The sequence below is a fragment of the Podarcis pityusensis genome (assembly GCF_964106645.2).
Source record: "Podarcis pityusensis genome assembly, chromosome: 12".
Classification (NCBI taxonomy): Eukaryota; Metazoa; Chordata; class Lepidosauria; order Squamata; family Lacertidae; genus Podarcis; species Podarcis pityusensis.
Genome location: NC_138037.1, coordinates 18,048,546 through 18,070,424, shown reverse-complemented (window position 1 = coordinate 18,070,424; position 21,879 = coordinate 18,048,546). Strand labels below are relative to the sequence as shown.

At 43.0% G+C, this 21,879-nt stretch overlaps 1 protein-coding gene across 4 annotated transcripts in view; it reads right to left on the bottom strand.

Annotated features, from left to right (window-relative positions):
• Window positions 1-21,879, bottom strand: part of PARD3 (par-3 family cell polarity regulator) — a 543,662-nt gene that overhangs the window by 312,202 nt on the left and 209,581 nt on the right. For all 4 annotated transcript variants that reach the window (XM_080973988.1, XM_080973985.1, XM_080973986.1 and 1 more), the window contains 2 exons: window positions 18,922-19,100; window positions 6,667-6,798 (listed from right to left, as the gene is read on the bottom strand). In XM_080973988.1, the coding sequence (XP_080830114.1) occupies window positions 6,667-6,798; window positions 18,922-19,100 (311 nt within the window). The remainder of the gene's footprint in view (window positions 1-6,666; window positions 6,799-18,921; window positions 19,101-21,879) is intronic.

Here is a 21,879-nt window from a genome sequence, read left to right as displayed (position 1 = left end):
TGCAGTTTGATGACTTTCCCGACGAGGAATCGCGGGTGGCTTTTGTGATTGGGCATCTCGAAAAGGGGGCGAAAGACTGGGTGAGGCCCCTGATGGCAACAAACAATGACATCCTGAAGGATACGAGGAAGTTTTTTCGTGCAATGGATTTGATGTTTTCCAGCGATATTGAGCAGGGAGTGGTACGCAGACAGTTAATGGCGTGCAAACAGGGGAGCCGATCTGTGCGTGAGTACTGGACTGAGTTTACCATGTTGATCCATAAATTGGGGTGGGATCTATCGGCGGAACCCATTCAAATGCTCTTTGAAGAAGGGCTTTCTTCGGCTGTGAAAGACGAACTTTCCCGGGCGCCCAGGGCGGAGTCTATGGACCAGCTGACCAAATCAGCGCTGACCATAGGAGCGCGCCAAGAGGCGAGAGCCTTGGAGAGGCGGGAAGGGAAGGGGGAACGTTGGAGGGAGCTTCGCATTCCAGAGATTCCAGAGCCACCGTTCCCGCCGGGAGAGCCGATGGAAATTGGAACAGCGCGCGCGCGCGCAGTTTCAAAGCCCAGTTAAGAGCGGAAGAAGGAGGGAAAGGGCGCCAAGAAATGTTATCTCTGCCAACAGCCAGGTCATTTTGCCAGAGTCTGCCCCCAAAGAAAGGAATGGCAAGGAATGGCGGGAGCTGTTGGGGAGAGGGAGGAAAAGGTACCGGAGCAAGTAAAAGCCACCGCCTGGCTGCCATCGTCGGGGCACAGCAGCAAGGCCAAAGAGCAGTGAAAGTGCCCACGCCGGAACCTCCTAAACCCGCCCTAGTGATAGAGGTGTTACTAGAGCTGCCTAACGGACACCCACTAAAGATAAAGGCGCTATTGGACTCAGGCAGCTCCTGCAATTTCATGAGTAAGGAGTTTGCTGCTGAGCACCAGATACAGACTATCCCTTTAAGTAACCCTTTGCAGGTGACCACGATCGATGGAAGGGAGCTGCTGGGAGGAGAAGTCAGCCAGCAGACCGTCCCAATGATAATGAGGGTAGCAAGACACACTGAGCTAATAGCGTTTAATGTGGCTACCTTGGGAGGAGCTCCCATTATTTTGGGGATGAGCTGGCTAGCGTTACATGATCCGCTAGTGGGCTGGCATCAGAGAGTGGTCTCCTTTGGGTCAGCACATTGTCTAGAACACTGCAAAGAGCGGGAGGCTCAAGGAGGGGCCAGAGCCACTCTAGCAGGGACGGAAGTAACGGAGAAGGGGAAGGTTCCCCAACAATACGCCGACCTGAGCAACGTCTTCAGCGAGAGGGAGGCAGACAAACTACCCCCACATAGGCCCTTTGACTGTCAAATCAATTTACTCCCTGGGGCACGGCTCCCTGTAGGCAAGCTGTACGCCATGTCAGACAGAGAGATGCAGGAGCTAAGGGAGTTCATTGACAAGAACCTGAAGAGAGGGTTCATCAGAGAGTCCAGGGCGGTGGGGGGCAGCCCAGTGTTTTTTGTGGACAAAAAAAACACGGACAAACCCAGGCTTGTAGTGGACTTCAGGGCCTTAAATGCAGTGTCAGAACCAGTGACTTTCCCGATGCCCAGAATTGATGACATTTTGACAAGGGTCAGGAAGGGAAAGATTTTTACTAAACTGGACCTGAGGGGGGCGTACAACCTGATACGAATAAGGAAGGGGGATGAATGGAAAACCACTATGTTCACCCCTTTGGGGGCATTTGAATATTTAGTTATGCCCTTCGGCCTACAAGGAGGCTCCGCGTGCTTTCAATCGTTTATGAACCACGTCCTGGGGCCTTTGCTTTACAAGAATTGTGTGGCCTTCTTAGATGACGTGTTAGTATATTCAGAGACTGAGGAGCAGCATGTAAAAGACGTCAGGGAAGTGCTGGGCAGACTGCAAGCCAATCAGCTGTGGGTGAAGCTAGAGAAGTGTCAGTTTCATGCCAAGGAGGTGGAATTCCTGGGGTACCGCTTGTCGGACAAGGGATTGGCCATGGATCCTGGCAAGGTCCAAGCGGTACTGGAATGGAAAACCCCGAAAACAAGGAAGGATGTGCAAAGATTCCTTGGATTTGGAAACTTCTATCGGAAGTTCATCAGAAATTTTGCCCACTTGACGGCTCCCATTACGGACTGTCTCAGCAGTAAGAGGAAATTCGTTTGGACGGCGGAGGCGGAGTGAGCTTTTGAGGAACTGAAAAGGGCATTCGCTTCGGAAGAACAGCTCCTGCATGTGGATTTACAAAAACCGATGCGAGTGGAGACGGACGCATCAGACCGGGCTGTGGGGGCGGTGCTTCTGCAGCCTGGGAAGGAGGAGTCAGAGTGGAGACCGTGTGCCTTTTTTTCGCGAAAGCTGAACAAATCTGAGAGGAACTACACGGTGTATGACCGAGAACTACTTGCCATTCATGAAGCGTTCAGGAGATGGAGGCATTTATTAATTGGGGCACAACATAAGGTGCAAGTGTGCACGGACCACAAGAACTTAGAGTATTGGAGAACGGCACGAGTGCTCAACCAACGGCAAGTGCGATGGGCCCAGGAGTTCTCCAAATTTCACTTTGAAATTTGTTATGTGCCAGGTCCAGAAAATGTTAGGGCGGACGCTCTCTCACGCAAACCTGAATATTTGGAAGGGGAGGGGGGACCCGAAGAGAGACATGTCATCCCAGAGGACCGCTGGGTGTGTGGGGCGGCATTGGTGGGGCAAAGAGAACTGGTAGAGGAAACAGAGAATGATGAATATGCCCAGAATAAGCTCAGAGGTCTTAGGGGTGAGGGAGAGGAACCAGGGGGTTTTGAGGAAAGAAATGGAGCGTTGTATTACAAAGGGGCACTGTATATCCCCGAAGGAGACTTAAGGGGGAGGGTACTCAAGCAGTTGCACGACAGCCCCACGGCGGGGCATTTTGGACAACACAAAACCATGTGGTTGGTCACCAGGGAATTTTGGTGGCCTAAGGTGAGGGAAGATGTACGGGAGTATGTAAGAGGGTGTGAGCAATGCCAGCGAGCCAAAGGGGAGAGGCGGGCGCCGGCGGGGCTATTAGAACCCTTACCAACCCCAGAACGACCTTGGGAGGCAGTGTCGATAGATTTTATGACTGATCTGCCGAAGTCCAAGGGGAAAACAGCCATCATGGTGGTGGTAGACCTACTAACAAAGATGTGCCACTTTGTAGCCTGTTCGCATGCAGTCACGGCGGAAGAGACAGCGAAGTTATTTGTAGAACACATTTTTAGGTTGCACGGGGTGCCATTGAGGGTGGTCTCAGACAGGGGAAAACAATTTACTTCCAGGTTCTGGAGGAAGCTCATGAGCTTACTGCAGGTGGAGGTCAACTTTTCGACTGCCCGGCACCCTGAAACCAACGGGCAGGCGGAAAGAGCAAACGGTGTCCTCCAGCAATATCTGAGGTGTTATGTCAATGACAGAGAGAATGACTGGGTAGAGAAGTTGGCGCTGGCGGAATTTGCCTACAACAATGCAGAGAATGTGTCCACAGGGATGAGTCCCTTCTTGGCTAATTATGGGTGTCATCCCAGGGCATTCCCAGGGGGAGGAGGGGAGAGATGGAGCGTCCCGGCAGCCGAGCATTTTGTAGAAGAAATGGAAGCAATCCATCGTCAGCTCCAACTCAACTTAGAAAGGGCGAAGGAAGAATACAAGAGGCAGGCAGACAAGAACCGAAGGGAAGGTGAAACCATAAGGGTGGGAGATCGGGTGTGGCTGTCAACCCAAGGGTTGCCGTTCAAAGGAGGTTGTAAGAAATTAAGACCCAGGAGGTTGGGTCCCTTTGAGGTCATTCAACAAGTCAACCCAGTGGCTTTCAGGCTCCGGTTACCCAACCACATGAAACTGCACCCAGTATTTCACAGGTCGTTACTGTCACCGTATGAGGGGGGACGAGAAGGGATGTCCACTCGGGGACCGATCATAGAAGAAAGGGAATGCAGCAGCCATGTGGCAGAAATCCTCGACGCCAGGTGGAAGGGGGATCAGGTGGAGTATTTGGTAGCGTGGGAAGGAGAACCGGAGTCAGAAAACACTTGGGTAATGGCAGAAGATATCAATGACGAGGTATTGATAGAAACGTTCCATCAAAGGTTCCCAAGGAAACCTCAACCTGTGGAGAGGTTCCGGAGGGAATACTTTGGGACCACCGATGAGGAGGAGGAGTTGGAAGGATTCACGAACTCGGAAGGGGAAGGGGAGATGGACTCTGAGGAGGAGGAGTACTTCGAGACCAGGAACCGCAACAGGTGGAGAGAAGTGTTCGAGACATCGGAAGGTGAAGGAAGTTCCTTCCGGGGGCTTGCCTCCTCACCGCCCATAGAGGAGGGGGCGGGAGGGGGTGAAGGGGGCCCTGGAGGGGAGGTGGATGTCAGGGAACTGCCATCGGAAGGAAGGGAGGTGGAAGGGCTCACACAGGTTGGGAGAGAATCAGCAGCTGAAGAGGGAACCAGTAGGGGGAGAAGAGCTGAGCTGAGGGAAAGTGAGCAGGAGGGATGGCTCCGAGACACTTCCAGCGAAAACAGTGGGGAGGTTTCAGGACCTCCTGTAGGGACACCCACTCCTCGCCGGAAACTGTCACGCAGAGAGTCCAGAAGACGTGTTTCCGTTAAGGAGCTTTTATGTTGGAAGCGATTCCGAAAGCAACCACTGTCGGAATCTGCAAGCGACTGACAGAGCCATGTTTAAGGGGCTCTGTTACAGACAGAGGTTTGCAAACTTGACCAAACTCTGAGGGACTTGGATTTTACGCACAAGCAGCTCATCGTCCCATCACAGTCTGTTTAGATGAAAATTCACCCCTGAGACCCTATATCCTCACGGCTAATTCAGGAGAAACTTTTTGGCTCCCTCTCTTCCTTCCCATAACTTCTCCAATATGTTAATGCAGGACCTTCCAGTTTAATTAGGTCCACCCCTTGGTGAAGAGAAAGGTAAGAAGGGTGGAGGAAGAGTGAAGATGGGAACATGCCATAACTGTCAAAGGGCAAAGTACCACCAGAAATGGCCCAATGTGTTTACAAGAGAGAGCACCCTAAATATAAATTTGTTAAGTAATCCAAATTCCACTAAACAAATGCAAGACAGACATAGCATATTAAACACTTAAAAATATGTATGCATTAAAGATTTAAAACGTATAGGAAGGGGGAGGGAAAGGGTTAAAACCATGAATTCTCTTTGCATCTGGTCTATCATTTACAAGCCTCATCCTCACCCTCCACAGTGTTATGCTCCATTCTGCTCTCATTATAGATTTGCTTCTACTGTTCATGCCCTGTTAAACAATTTCAGTTTAATTAATTACCCCACTGATATGAAATCACCAAAGGATCCTTCGTTTCTAGGTACATACAGACTCATTAACATCAAATTTAATAGATCTTCAAGGGGGGGAAGCCCACGCACACAAAAAAGATACTCAGAAAAAGAGGTGAAAAGATCGCTCTGTTAAGTAACACCATTCAAGTATGTTTTGATATCACTGCTGATCTCAACAGCAATTGTGGGCTTGGAAATGCACAAAATACAAAGCTATCAGAAATATGTAAAGGGAATAGCTTTTTTTAAAAAAGAAGATCACTCTTAAAAACTCCCAGTTCAACTTGCCTTGAAAGATGGATTTCTAATTTAGTGTTAACAATAAGAAACCAATAATATGGACTAGGTGGCAGCTGACAGAATTTTCACTCTGAGCATCAGCTCAGCAACATCAGGCTTTAAGATGCCAGAGGTACTGTACAGCAGTCTCGTATAATCCATGTATTGGTAGACTGTACTACTTCAGACTGTGTATGGGGAATTGAAACCTGAATGCTTTCCCATGTAAACATCTCCTGGCTGGTTGCAAGGCTGGTCTCATTGCAGCCCATTGTACCAGCATAACAAAGATTGTGCAGGAGGATGAGAACTAAATTCAACCAGTATTATAGAGAGAAGCAGAGCTTTTTTTCAGCCAGAACTCACTCAGATCCAGCACCTCTCAGGTGGGTACCCATGCCATTATAAGAGAACAAGTGAGGTTTTCATTGTAAGTTCTGGCACCTCTTTATTTAATAGAAAAATAGCACTGGATAGAAGGATTTTAATCCTTAATCCATAAATACCAGTTGTATATGTGCTGGGATGTTTTTATGGGGGGGTTATCAAATGGAAATGACCCCACCTGCAGTCTGTAATAGTACAGTCCTATAACAGATGCATTGCACAATATTGTGTTTCAGCTCTAACACTGGCCATTCTATGCACCAAGGGTTATCACCATAGCACTCATTGGCACACATGCACCCACAGGGACGTACCCTGGTTCCCACAGGATCTCCTCACCCTTCCTGAAATGGCTTTAAAAAACCATTTTATTCTAGCCAACAGAATAGGTTGGCATGTGTGCTTGGCTGCAGCCTGTGTGCTGTGTGATGCTCACAATAGTATCTCCAGTCTGAAATGTGAACATGGGCCCAAAAGGTGGCAACCCCTGCTAGATCCAATGCATTTGCATCCAACTTGTTTTCTGTTAAAATATTACCATATCCTTCCAACATGACCCAACAGGATGCCCACACTAACACCACCACCATTTAAAATATAGGTAAGGGCACATGGCATTGTGTGTGCATGCATAAATAAAGGTTTGATTATCTAAAGACACACGTTACCTGTTCTTGTCTCTCCAGCCATTTATCTACCATGGGGTGGGTGGCACTTAGTGAAGAGCGAGCATTGTCCCTCTGAAACTGGGTAGACCAGCTACTGGTGTCTCGTGGGAGGCTTCTGTAATTTTCATCTTTCTGTTTCAAAACAAAAACAGGGAAGAAGGTGATACAATTTAAAAGCAAAACACAATAACACTGTCTAAGGGCACTAACCATGCAGCAGGTTTTCAAAAGAACGACACACCAGAGACAGACTGGAAATGAAACAGAAAGTATCATTTCCAAGTTTAGGTCTCTACAGAACACTAGCACTGCAAGCCTACGTATGGCACTTTTATAGCCAGTGTGTCCTAGGGGCTCTTAAAATGCAATGTGCATTTGCACACTCAGAGGCTGCTATGTTTTCCCGACAGCAGTTCCGGAAAACTCATGTGCAAAATGGACCTTCTCTTTAAAAAGTTATAGCAGTGGTGCAAACGCTATGGCGAGTGTGTTAGAAAATTCTGCAGGTGAGTGAGTGTGTTAGAACCTGTGTTACAACACACCAGGGGCTTCTAACAGCTTCAAATAAGGTGTAGCTATTAAGATTTAAGGTAGGGAGAGGTATAGAAAGTGGGGTTAGTTTTAAAAGAATATAGAATTTTTTTAAAAAAAACCCTGACAGACTAGTCTTCAATCAATAGGAATCTTGAAGTGCTTAAACATGTGGCAGAGTATCCTGGCTTACAGGTTAAGTCTGGATTCTGCTACTGGAAAAGGACAGACACAGTTCCTCCGGGAAAGAAAAATCATGTTTATGTTGAATCCAGGGAGAAGAGAGAAGGGTCCAGCCAATGGGGAAGGATATCAATCCTGCTTGGGACAAAGACAATCCTAGTACAATCTCTTTTGTGTCGTGTTATATATCTAGGATGCAAACCTTAAAGCAATAAACAGAGCACTCTGCCTATTTATGTGCGCCCTCTCTGATACATATGGGGTTCTGGTCCCCAGACTGAAGCACAATAAATATAAAAAAGGGATTAAGGTCCTATTAAAATGCACAATGGGGAAACAAGAGGCAAAGTAGCAAGTCACGGAAAGGGCTCTCCATAGTGGAAAGGGAGCTGTCTGGAATTTAATAGTCATCCAAAGGCCTTGACAGAAAGCAGCAGGTCAGGTGTGTGGCAGAATATTGCTTCTCGTTCCATTTCCTCTTTGTGTCAAAAACATATCTGCAACTGCTAAGAGCCAACAGCAACTATTTAAATCATCTGATGTGGTGCAAAGCCAAAGCAAAATCACAGTTGGGAAAAAGAAATATGACTTGACGTGAGGGAAAACCACTTTAAACCATAATTTATTGATGTGACCTTGTCATATGACAGATCCCCGGCTTCTCTGACTGAGCAAATGAGCATCCTTGCAAGGAAGACCGGCTGGATAATGAACTCCCACTACTATATTGATTGGCAATTACCATTTTCTATACATACTTCTACAACAAGGCTACATAATCCTATTCTATGCAAAGAATAAACCTCCAGACAGCTACTTTTAAATTTTCTCAGAACAATATTGGGAATCTCAAAGCATACATATGTACTTCAGTTCGACATCTAACTATGGACTACAACCTATTTTTGTAGGAGGTTAGGCCTTTCTGTGTAAGAGCTAAGGTTTAATTCCCACTGAGCTGTACTACATAAAGATGTAGGAAGATTTCTAATGAGTTCTCTGCATATGAAGCAGCAACATGTAGCCTAAAATAGTACAGCCCTGGCACAAGTTGACCACCCAGTGAGAACTAGGTCTTACCAAATGATTTGTAATCTCAGCACAAGACCTTGTACAGCCTCTAACTTTTGAAAAGGGGAGAAAACAAATTATATTTGGCTTACCAGGAGCCAGGGCAGACAAAAAAATGAATCTGGAACCTGGGGACCACCAATGAGCTGTGAATGTTGCATTCTGTCCCTTGCTCATGGGCTGTCATGCATGGACTTTTCCATCTCCAACAAGAACTTTCTGCAAGTGTTCTTCTTCTGTTTGTGTGATGAGACAGTGTGGACATGCTAACTAGAGCTTCTCTGTGCTCCAAATTATTTTTCCTGCTGGCATATTATTCATATCCCACAGCGGGTAAGTAGGTGGGACTCTGTGTAGGGTTGAGATTATATATGGCAAAGCAAAAACAAGAACAGCTTAGTGCTTTGCCATACAGATCTCATTCTGACAATTATTTGATGTGTAGGTTATAAACCTACGTGTCTGAACACGCAAGTTTTTCATTTGTTATAAATGCTGTTTTCCTGGGCTATATGTTTGTCACAGGTCAAGAGGAGAAGACAGGAGGAAGATATGTCCAGGCAGGATTTTTGGTTCTGGATTTTCAAAGGGTGTTAGGAACATTCTTCTACCAGCTGTTTATCCAGAACCATATTATTTGCACTGCTGCATGGATATTTCCACTAAAATTGTGAACAATGGCTTACCAGGATGGTGCAACTATGCAGGTTCCCAGACAGAGCTTAACCATGAGCCCTGGCTCAGATGGCATGCTCAGTCAAAACTTGGCTTACTTCAGTGTGACACAAGATTTCAAAAGACCTGGGAAGGGCAAAGTGGCTGTGAGTAACTCTCTGGGAGTTTGGATGATCATGCAGTCCTGGTTGTTGGAGAACGCGCTAGGGGTGTCCCTGCAGCCCCAAACTCTGAGCGTCCTCTGGTATGTGCAGCTCAGGAAAAGGCATTTCCCTTCTTTTCCAGTGCACTTCAGTGACATATATCAAATGATATATGCACACTAATCTTCTAGCATAACACAGCAAGAAGTGTGAGACATCGTAGAGCTAATCTACGTAATTATTTACACACTATGTACAGACAAAGGAATCACGGTGTCTTCTCTCTCTCGCTCTGAGAGGGAAACAGACAGAAGTAAAAGCAAAAGTAAAGTACAATAGTACATATAGCGGAAGAGATAAGACTGTCTTCCGTTCCCACAATCTTCCCAGCAAAGAGAGACAGACAGTCAGTCAGACAGACAGACTCTTTACATCATGCTATCAGCAGGTTTCCCCTAACATACAGGTGAGAATAGTCGAAGGACCAATATGCAATTAAACAACAACAACTCCCACCCCAGCAATTTTCATCATGACCTTTGAGACAAAGGCCACTTTGGAGAAATTCTCTTTACTCAGCATGTCAGGCACATGTTTCAAGGCTTCCTCTATAATGGGGACATAGAGACTAATTGTGTCAGTCAGCGAGTGACTTGTTACAAGTGTTTGTATATATTAAATGAGACGGACACCATTGCTTGGCAGTCTCTATTCCCCTCTGGGTAGATTCAGTTTATTTTATCATTCTACAGTGCAATTTAACACTCTGCCTATTTCCAGATGATTTTAGAGCCATGACCTTGTAAACTAAAGCAGACAGGACAGGTGATGTCCCCACGACATACATAACAGAGGGGCCAGCTCCAATGGCACAATATCAGGGATCTATTAGTCTTTTATGTACGCCACCAAAAGAATAATGGAGGAGAAAGAGAGCACATGCACATTGTAAAGACTGTTCCAATAAAAAATGGTTAAGGGAGGATAAACAGGAAGAGTATCTTTAAAATAATAATTTATTTCTAATAATTAGGGAGTCAAGAGGGGGAGAAGGCATTTATCTCAGATTCTTCGATGAAAAGAAGGACCAGAAAATTTGCATTCTGAGAAAGACATTGGGGAAAAATGACCACTTGTTACCCATCCTGATTATCAAAACCCTTTCAAAACCGCCTGCCTCTGCAGCTCTATGAGTAAAACTAATCTCTTACGCATAAAGAGTAGAGGATTAGATAGCAATGCTGTGAGAAGATAGCAGACCCGTTCATAAGCCAGTGCTGTATTTTAATTCCAGTGTCCTTGCACTCATAAAAAGCTCACCATCCCAGGTTAAATGTGTTTCCCTGATACTTTTGAATGATAAACTGACTAAAGCCAAAAAGTTTTACAGAACAGGCAATTATTAAGGTCAGTGGTGATAAATGGCTCTTCCACTAAGCAACCAATATTCTGCTTCGACAGTCGGCAGTGGAGAATCTGAACCATACCTGGAGAATAAAGTAAAAGTCAAAATGCCACAGTCATTTTATCTTGTTTACAAAGGAACCATCACAAATGAGATGCTGCTTGGCTTTGTATGTACACATGCAAAACCAAAAACTCTCAACTTAAGTACAGTTCACATTGTTATTTCTCAGGCCCCAAGAGCTCGGATGAATTCCATTCCCACCCCCCAATTCACTCTCCACTCATTAATCTCACAGTAAAATCTCAATAAAGATAATGCAAAACAAACAAAACAGCATATGGTGATTGATGTAGTGTAATTACAATGCACGAGCTGGGCTTTAATCCTGCTGGTAGTTTAATAAGACCAAAAAAATGAAGAGACACAAAACTGTTTGTTTCCCCCAGGTGCATTTTAAAGAGGAAAAACTACCATATACCACAAGAAATACTGCCTACTTATGTAGACAATAATTCAAAATAATCCATCTGCATTATATCTGCTCTGCAAATCCTAGTCAGTCAAGATGAAGCTCACCGAAGAATCAATTCCAACTTCTTTCTCAGTATTCATTATGATCACATTATGCTTCTAAAAACCCTGTGGCAGCATTTACCCATTATGCTCAAACCAGGGCTTAGCAATACATGGCCAAGCCACCATAAGCCTGTGTGAAGTACTACACTTGGACACTTCCTGTCCCACCTTTTTCTCCAAGGAGCTCACAGTTGCACACGTTTCCGCCCCTCCGCATTTTAAGCCTAACAACCCAGTGAGGTGGGTTAGGTAGGTTGGGCTGACAGGCAGTGGCTGGCCCAAGCTCACACAGTGACCTTCAGGCCCAAGTGGAGATTTGAACCCTGGTCTCCCACGTCGTGGTCTGACACTAACCACTACACCACACTGACACTGTTCGATGAGCACTCCAGGAATTCTGCCCACTAGATCTTGCTTTCTTTTAAAATGCTGTTTAAATTTTATGTATTTCTAAGTAACTCTGGAGTATTTTCTTGGTAAAAGGCAACAAATAAATGCAGCAACGGCCAAGTTCTAGGGTGGGGAGCTTTTCACCCTTCAGGTGTTTCTGGTCTACACCTCCCATCAGACCCAGCAGGCAAGCACGGCCAGTAGGAATATGGGAGTTGCAATTCAGCAGTATGGGGAAGGCAAAAGGTTCCCCAACCATAAAGGGCCACTCTGTGGCACAGGAAGGTGTGTAAGTTCATCGTGTGTGTGTGTGTGTGTGTGTGTGTGTGTGTGTGTGTGTACTTCCTATCTATCCAGTTCTTGGTACATGAATGCCTAGCAGGCCGATTTACTTGCTGACAGGGACAGTAGTTATATATCACACTAGCTCTCAAAAAACAGTTATCAATCATGGGGGAAATGCGTAAGTCCTAATGGGGAAATCACTGGGAACTAAAAACTTCTTTCCATTTTGAAAAAACTGCAATGTTGAATTTCATTCTTACACAGTAAATAGGATTTTAGTTTCATTCCACTACCATCCCATGCCCCCCAAAACATTAGCTGCTACAACATAAAAATAATGAATCCCTACACACCAAGTAATAAGATAATAAACTCTCTCTTTCGCACACATGCTCTTTTAATTTTATTTTTATGTCTGTTTTGGTACATTTGGCTTTGAGTATATTATCCCCACATGAAAAGCAGACATTAGATTATCAAGTCCAAAAGATTTTATATATATATATAATCTCCTTCACAGAAGTGCGTATATATACCTACTGTATATATATTTCATTTCCCAACATTTGCTAGCTGTGTTAATTGCTTTAAAAATTAAGCAATTATGACACATTTTCTCACTCCTTGCAAAAGTACAGCTCCCCTTCTCATTTGACAAGGACTTAAAAACATTAAAGTCTGTCAACAGAGTAAATTAAAGTTAGGTTTGATTTACCCTTCATATTTCCAAACTTATTAAATTGCAGATTTAGAATTTAGTCTGAAAAGTTAATTTATGTGCAAACATCTTAATGTTTTGATTCCAGAAGTGTATCCAAAATAGACAGTTGCCACAAAGACGACTACGGTATCTGTATCACCTTAAAGGCTAACTAGTATACAGCACGAGCTCTCATAGGCAAGAGGCTATATGTCCATTGACATTTTAAAAGATTCAGCAGCTTTTCAGAATGGATTTGGGTTCTGGGTGATGTTTAGAATTAAAAACAAGAGTCATTTCTCCTTCTGTCAGCTCCATAACTATGACAAACTGCTGCATGGTGCAATCATATATTATGGCCTGGATCCAAAGAACTATGTGGCTATTTCTGCATTTTCAATGGAACTTTGGATTTGCATTTCTTGATGGCCCCAAGACAGGACCCCTTGGAAATAGAGTCCTCTGATAACTGTAGTTCTGAGGAAGAGGTGGACACACTCCCTCATCTGTCACATGTGGGTGCATGGACACCAGAATATCCCCTAAACCCCAGTGAAAAACCTCTACTGCCTACTATGGTGACTAACCCACAGACTCCTTGGGGGCTATATATCTCGAAACCCCATTACTCTGAAGGATCCACAGTGGCAGAAGTTACCAACCCATTAGGAGGAAGTACCCAGGGAGTGGAGCTACCAATCTGTGACCACGTAGTCCTGCTATAAACCATAGTCACTTGGTTTAGGACCTTGCTGACAAAACTTTGGCTTGCTTTGCAGAAGCACTATCCATGGTCCTGAACGACCTTGGTCTCCCTCCAAGATAACTGTGCCTCTGCAACCAGAACCTTCTGACCCCCACCCCTTGCTTTGGCCATTACCTCTCAATTCCTATTGCAGACTTTTTTGAAACTGACAGGAATTTAAAAAGTGATTTGTTATATGGCGTGGTCTGCTGCTGAGAGGTCAAAGTCCCACAAAGCACACCCGTATGCCTTTGGATGTCTCATTAAATGTCTGAACCTGTTTAACGTTTGTTTGCTTTTTAAGTAGCCCATCAGGATCAGGACAAAAATGCAGAGAGAGAAGAGGTTAACCCTGCTCCCTCACATTCCTGCTAAGCTCTCTTTCTATACACACGCTTGCTGTCATCATTTCCATTCCTTAAGTCAGTCTGTATTCCTAGATATGAAATAAGGCTACTCTCTGATCTAATCCAGCAGGCCTATATTCTGTTATGCGGTGTGTCAAAGCTCAGCTTGGATGGAAGAAAAGTAAGTACACACTCAACAGTTAAAGAAGCAAAAATATTGGAGTTTACTAACTGAAGTATGTAAAATGTGCCTGCTTCGTGGAAAGTATGGATCCTCACAGTACTGTGTATCTAGGTAAATTTTAAGGGAGTGAAACTCTATGTTACATACTTTAAAATGCATATATTCAAATATATACATTTAAGGTGAGAATTAATTGCCTCCACATTTGCATTCACAATCAAGAGAAAGTAAAATGCAGGTGACAAGTAACTACTGTAGATAGTTGAGTATCAGGTGTTAGGCAGAAAGATGGCATATTTTCTATTTATGAAGCTCACCACATAAGATGCAAATAATGTGAAAGGCAAATAGTTTTTAAAGAACTAGCAAAAGAAGGGAGACACCGTTGGTCACACATAGCACAAAAACCCAGTGCTATTTTTCTAGAAAAAGAAGTGCCAGAACACATTATAAACCCCTCCCTTGTTCTCTTATAATGGGAATGGCGCCCACCTGACAGGTGCCGGAACTGAGTTCCTCTGAATTCCAGCTGAAAAAAAGTCCTGCAAAAACCTGACTATAAAATGGTCAAAGGCATGTCTTTTTGGAAGAAGACTTGAATGAATATATGAGGACTGCATGATCAGTTAACTAAAGATGCCCTCCAGATGTTTTGGACTACAACACCCATCATGTCCAAAACATCTGGAAAGCATCTACTTGCAGAAGGTTTAACTAAATAAATGGCATTCCAAAGCTAACAGTAATTGCCTGGCATTCAAAATGATAATACTAGCTAGTATCTGGAGAATAGCCTATTTATTTATTACCTGTGAGATTTATCATCCCCCCTTTGATCAAAATAGTGCAGGGGTGACATCCATTCGATTACATGAGCAGTTCTCAAACTTCTCTCCTCTGCACACCACATGGAGCACTTTAAAGTTGCTGAGGAACTTCGCAGACTACTTTTTTTGTTCTACAAAGCATATCAGCAACTCATATTTTAATGCCTCTAGACTTGCCTTTCTATGTGGTGAAGCAAAATAATTTTTTTAAAAAAAAAATTCTTCAGTGTTGATATCAAAATCATTCACTCTAGCTAAGAGCCTAGTTAGTCTGTTCAATAATCTGGTCCTAATTTAACCAAGTGCAGGACTAAATACAGACATCCTTGACTATTCAACAATCTTCCTATGGATGATCTAGATGGAGCTCACAGACCACACTTGAAAACCTCTGAGTTATTGTATTTCAACATCTTTACCCCATGAGGTAGGTTAGGCTGGGAGGGTAAGGCTTGCATATGGTTGTGTAGCAAGCATCGTAAGTGAATGTCCCTAGCTATTACAACACCTTGTATCTGCGAATTACTTGCGCAGAATTTCCAATGGGCTTTTCAGGTTAGATTATGCTAGCAACAGATGTTAACATACAGGGAACCATTTAACAGTATGTGTGCCACACAGTGGTTTTTTGCTAAAATAATGATGAGATGCTGGTACCCAATGCCGACTTCACATGCCCAAAGCCTACAGATAGCAGGATTGAATGCCCTGCCCCATACCTCATAGACAGGGATTTAATCCTTCTTAGTTTGGGTTCACAAAGGGGTTCCCTGCATGGAATTCCATTGCTCTTTCAATGAAGAAAGTCTGTAGAAAGAAGCCTGAACCATCAGGTGATTCACAGGGAGTTCAATCCTGCTTGCTATCTCCCCAACCCCCATGTATGACAGGTGAGCAAGACCACCCACCTGCCATTCACATGACATCATTAATATATCAAATGACTGACAAGTGGGCTCATCTGGCCACTCATCAAAAGCTGGCTCATGTGGTCAAAGCAGATAATCATCTGTCCCACTAAACCGAAAAAGGTTCCCCATCCCTGCTCTTAAAAAAGGTGCCAGCACTTCATACCAAAGTGTACCATCAGAAATGTATATCCAGCTCTGTGAACCAGAAAAATATCCTATCAACAAGCCCATCTGTTGTCATCCCCACCTGCTGCTATTCTAACAACTGGAACTAGGTCCCTTCAGCCCTCATGCCAACTTTCTCAAATCAACTGCTCTGTAAAGAGGAGGTGGAAAGAAGCAAACCAAATATAAGTTTGACACTGATTCAACAAGTACAACTGTGTCCTTCCATACTGCAATAGGTTTAGAAGCAATGGGGGGGGGGTCAAAAATGAGTTCCAGAACGTTTGCCTTTTGGGCCTTTTGTTTATTGTCTGAGATTTGGGGAACTGGAAGATGAATGGAACTCAAACAAAGAGTACATTATAAGAAAGCTGTAACTGGGGAGAAAAAAAACTCATGGGAAAGTTGAATTGGGGGAGAATACAGAATAAGGACAAGACAATAATAGAAAGTGGAGCAATTTATTATTTTAATGTGCCCTCCTTTGTCTCCTAAAGTCATCCAAATGGTGAATCAAATTGTGAATAATTTATTTTTATTGAACAAAACTGTATATACTGCTTACTCAAACAAAGATCTGTAAGCAGTTTATTGCTAGAAGGCAGGCTGAATGGAGAAGGTAGGACACCTAAGTATTATAAAAATTAATCTCCGGGTTGATAAAAGAGCATTTTCAGAGTGTTTGTAAAGTTTCAGACATTACTCAAAAAGTAATGCATAATGTGTTTAGCCTGGAGAATTGATTTCTATAACCAAGCTTTGAAAATGAAACATATCAAACTATTTTTTAAAATAAAATAAAATAAAGTACTCTCACAGACAGAATTAGGTCAGAATAAGGAGAGCAGAGGAACTAAAAAACAACCAAAGAAAGGCCTTTCAAGTCCTCTGTTTAAGAATAAAGGTATATAAGAAAACAAGCTTCCTGCTGCTTTCTTTAATTACCAGTATTATTGCTCATGTGGAGATATTGAATTCAGAGAATACGTGCAGGAGAGAAAAATATCACAAATTATGAATCAGACTGTCTGGAAGTACTTTGCCACTTTTGCTTGTGAAGCTCACAGATCTATAAGGAAATATGGGGAAATGTTTGGTGCTACAACATGGCAGAACAGCAAGGGCTACACTGGATACATAAGAGAACTGGGAGGAACCTAAATTTGTTGCAAAAGCAATCATTTTAGTTTCAAATAATATGCCATAAAAGTACACAATCAAATCCTGCAACCCTAATAATCTGGCTGCTCACTGACTGAAAACAAAATCCTGGGCAAGATGGATTCACAGATTCTTAGAAGAAAAAACTGGATCAGTCCAGCATTATATTATCACAGTAATCAACCATACGATTGCAGGAGTTCTTACTGTGAGAAAGATCTTCCTGATGTTTAGTTGGAATCTCCTTTCTTGTAACTTGAATACTTTGGTTTAGTTCCTAGCCTCCGGAGCAGGAGACAGCCCTTTAGATACTTGAAGATGGCTATCATATCTCCTCTCAGTCTCCTCTTTTCCAACCTAAATATTCCCTCAACCGTTCCTCATAAGGTTTGGTTTCCATACTCTTGATCATCTTGGACACCCTTCTCTTCACACGTTTCAGATTGTCACTATTGTTCTTAAATTGTACACAGTTCTCCAGGTATGCTCTGACCAAGGCAGAATAAAGTGGAACTTTTACTTCCCTTGATCAGGAAACTGCTTCTGTTGATGCAGCTTACAATAGCATTCACTTGTTTTGATGTTGCATCACACTTTTGACTCATGTTAAGCTTGTAGTCTACTAAGACCCCTAGATCCTTTTCACATGTACTCATGGCTAGCCAGGTGTCCATGCCCCCCCCCCATCTTATATTTCTGTTGCTGGTTCTTCCTGCCTAAGTGTAGAACCTTACATTTGTCCCTATTGAAATTCATGTTGCTAGTTTGGACCCAGTTCTCCAATTTGTTAAGGTCATACTGAATCCCAATTCTGTCTTCAGTGGAATTGGCTACCCCTCTCAGTTTGGTAAAGGTAAAGGTAAAGGACCCCTGACAGTTAAGTCCAATCGCGAACGACGCTGGGGTTGTGGTGCTCATTTCGCTTTACTGGCCGAGGGAGCCAACGTTTGTCCTCAGACAGATTTTTCCGGGTCATGTGGCCAGCATGACTACGTGAAACCAGAGCAGTGCATCGAAATGCCATTTACCTTCCCACTGGAGCAGTACCTATTTATCTACTTGCACTGTGACATGCTTTCAAACTGCTAGGTTGGCAGGAGCTGGGACCGAACAACGGGGGCTCACTCCTTTACGGGGATTTGAACCGCCGACCTTCCAATCGGCAAGCCCAAGGCTCAGTGGTTTACACCACAGCGGCAGTTTGGTATCACCTGCAAATTTCATGAACATCCTCTAAATACCTTCATCCAAGTAGTTTATAAAGATGTTGAACAACAACGGGCCTAGGACAGAACCCTGGGTCACCCCCCTCGTCATTCCCACCCCCCAGATGATTAGAAATAGCTAGTGAGCACTCTTTGGTTTTGGTCTGTCAACCAGCTACAACTCCGCCTAACAAATATTTCATCCAGTCCACATTTTACCAGCTTCATTCATTTTACCAGTCTCATTCAGTGTGAGAAAACTGGGGGAGAAGTGCTGTGGGGACTTTTAGCAGTGTACACCAAGCATGCGGCTTGTTCACATTAAATCCACGGAGGTTTTTTTAAACTATGGTTTAATGAGATGAGTAAACTGGGTTAGAATATTTTGTCATTTCCTTCTAATGGAAGGGCCTGTGCATGTGCATAATTCAAGGATGTACGTAGTAAGTAAAAAAAATTATAATGTGTAAAAGTGCCTGTTTGTAGTAATGTAGTAATTGTGCAACACCACAGTCAACTTGGTTGACAGAACATCATGAACAGCCAAGCCTGTGTGTATTTTATCTATAGTTCTTAAAGCCAATTTAAAATTTATACTACTTTAAAACGAATTTTAAATTTGGCTTCCAATTGTTTTAGTTGCTGTTTTTAATGCTTCTTGGAAGTTTGGGTTTCCAAATAAAGCAATAATGCTGAGCCACTGAGTAGTGTCTTCTTCAAATGTTTGTGATTGGGGAAAATACAGTACCTTTCTTTCATGACTCCTTGGGCCACCAGTTGTATTTTGCTTGAGGAAGCCTGCTGTTGTGGACCATCTGGTAGGATTTTTCCGTGAAGGCTCTTCTGCAGTAAAATTGTTCTCACTGACTGATGTTGAGAGACCAACTAACGCAGGATCACTACTGCGGCGTACGTGAAGAGGCATATCTGAAAAGATACAAAGGACACAAAAATCATATGTAGCTGACGTCCTTAAACTTTCTGCATTAAGTGTGGAAATTATAAACACACTCACTGTGAAACTAAATTGCTGAGTATATCCAAAACCAGCATGATGGTATGGACTCCAATAAGTTATCTGCCACAATCAACTGACATAACAGAAGGACAACTTATATTAAGCATCCATGATGGATGCCTATGCAGCTTACTTTGAAGCAGCAACATGAAATTCTGTTTCTTTCCCATACCAATCATTATCAAGTCTCAACAGCCCTTCTAGTGAAGATACCATAAATATTTCCTTTCCTTGTAAGTAATGATTAATAGCATAATTTATCTGGAATACTGTGAAGTTCCTGAGTAATCCTTTCTCTCCCTGCAAAACAAAACAAACACCACACAGTCCAGACTTCCATGCCATTTTGCTAGCACACAGAGGACCTGCTTCCTACCAGAGGCTATCAATATAGGGGAGGAGAAGATACTGTGTCCCTTCTCCCCCATGAATCTATTGCAACACTGCCCAAACTGAACATATAAAACAAGCCGTAGATGCTAGAAATATTAAATTTCTTGTTTGTAGATGAAGGGTATCATCATCAACATTTGCATACTAACAGACAGTGGCCTCTTTCATATGATCGCATAAGCTGCATTTAGGTGACTGAAAATGAATCGCAAGTACAGCTCATATGTTCTCCCTCCTCTTTCAACAGGAAAGCATCTGTTTTCACTTCAGAGCAAATCACAGCTCCACACTCCACTTGGTGAACTGTGGTTTGTTCTTACCTAGAGATGGGGAACTCATGCCCCTCAGAGGGATTTTTGGACTTCAACTCCCATCAGCCTCAGCTAGCTTACCCAGTTATGAAGGATAATAGAAGTCTAACAATACTGGGAGAAACACACATTCTTAATCCCTGTTTTATTGAAATTTAGTTTAAACTAACCCAGATTATACTCTGGTTTTATGTTCTGGCTTGTTAACTAGTTTTGACACTGCACAGGTTGCTGACACTTATATATTTGATGGAGGAGGAGGCTTTTCCTATACAGGAGCAACAGTTGACCAGCCTATTCTTCACGCTCCTTTTATACATTGCTCCTTTTTATGCATTTAGGTATCTTGATCAAGATTGAAAGACTTGTTGTGGTTGGCACAGAACCAAAAGAGCACCATGGTTCCAAACATAAAGGTTTATATAGTTTAAGGACATTGCTATGTTGAATATTTGTTTAGCAGCATGATTTCCTGCCTTTAAACCTCTTTGGCATCAAGCAGCACCCAAGAGAACCCCAAAGCAGCAAGTTCTCAAGCATGGTATTCGGGAAACAGGAAAAATAAGTAAAAATGAAAAATGCATTTTATTTTCATTAGGCTATCTATTTTCCCTGTTTAAATACCACACATTTTTATTACATTCCAATACACTCAACAAAGAAAACACACTGGAAGAGATATTTTGCCTCGCTACTAATGAGGCAAAATGTAATATAAAAACAAAGCAAAAATAATTAGAAACATATATCAAGAAGAATCTATTATTTCTTACATAATAATAGTACACAGTTTATGTGCTTCAGTGAGGCTTTCAAGCATATTAAGCAGTCTTACAAATTGCCAGGGCCAAATTCAGACCTTAAGTCTATGTTCTCAAACCCAGCTGATGGAATTGGGGGAATAGGCTGAGGCTAGCATGTAAAAAAAAAAACAACCCACCATCACAGCTTTTGGCAGCAAATATAGTAAGATTATCTGCGGCATGAAAAATGCCTGCTTTTGTCTGTGCTGAGATTACTGTCAATCAGTTTCACTGAGCAACTAGAATTTTGACCAATCTTATTTATATATATTTTTCTCACTAGAGAATTTTGACCAGTCAAAATACACACACACACACACACACACACACACACACACACACACACACATATTCTTACTAGGAAGCCCCAAACACTAAGATGTATAGAAGGTGCTCCAACTTCCTGATAATTGTGGCTGATGTGTGGTTGACCACTCATTTTCTAGCTCTATCATCTTATTTTCAGAAGGGATGGCCAGAACTGAGCACAATAACACACGCTATATCATACAAGCCATTTTACTTCCAATATTTTCTCTAATAATCCCAGACACAGAATTGGCCCTTTTCACTGCTGCTGCTCACTGAGCTGACATATCCTTTGAGCTATCCACCATTGCCAGATCTCTTTCCTGGATAGCCAAAAGTCTAGTCTAAGACAGCATATATGCTTTAATTAGGAGTTTGTAGAGAGATCCACACTTCAAAGCCAATCTAAGTTTGCATCCTCCAAGCTCTCTCTCTCTCTCTCTCTCTCTCTCTCTCTCTGTGTGTGTGTGTGTGTAGTTGTATGAAAAGGGTTTCCCAAATTTTAATATGTATCAGAAGAAATCAAAAATAATGAAGCCAGTAATAATACATTCACTGATTAGCTTGCAATTTCCAAAATCTCATCATAAATTCCTCAGCCCAGAAGTCAGTATAATGAGATGCCTAAATACTACTTCTATGCTTCTTTTCATGTGCCCCTTCCCCCTCCCAAAAGATTTACATGCAGGGCTAATGAGAAGACATGACATGAAACTTCAGTCTACTGCCAGCATGAAGTCTTTCCACAGGATGAATCTATATTCAAATGTCAATGATTAGTGCTAATATCCATACTTTACCAACAAAAGTCAATCAGGATGCCTAATTGCTTAAACATATCCAAAATGCATTTCAGCATTAAAAAAGGGGGG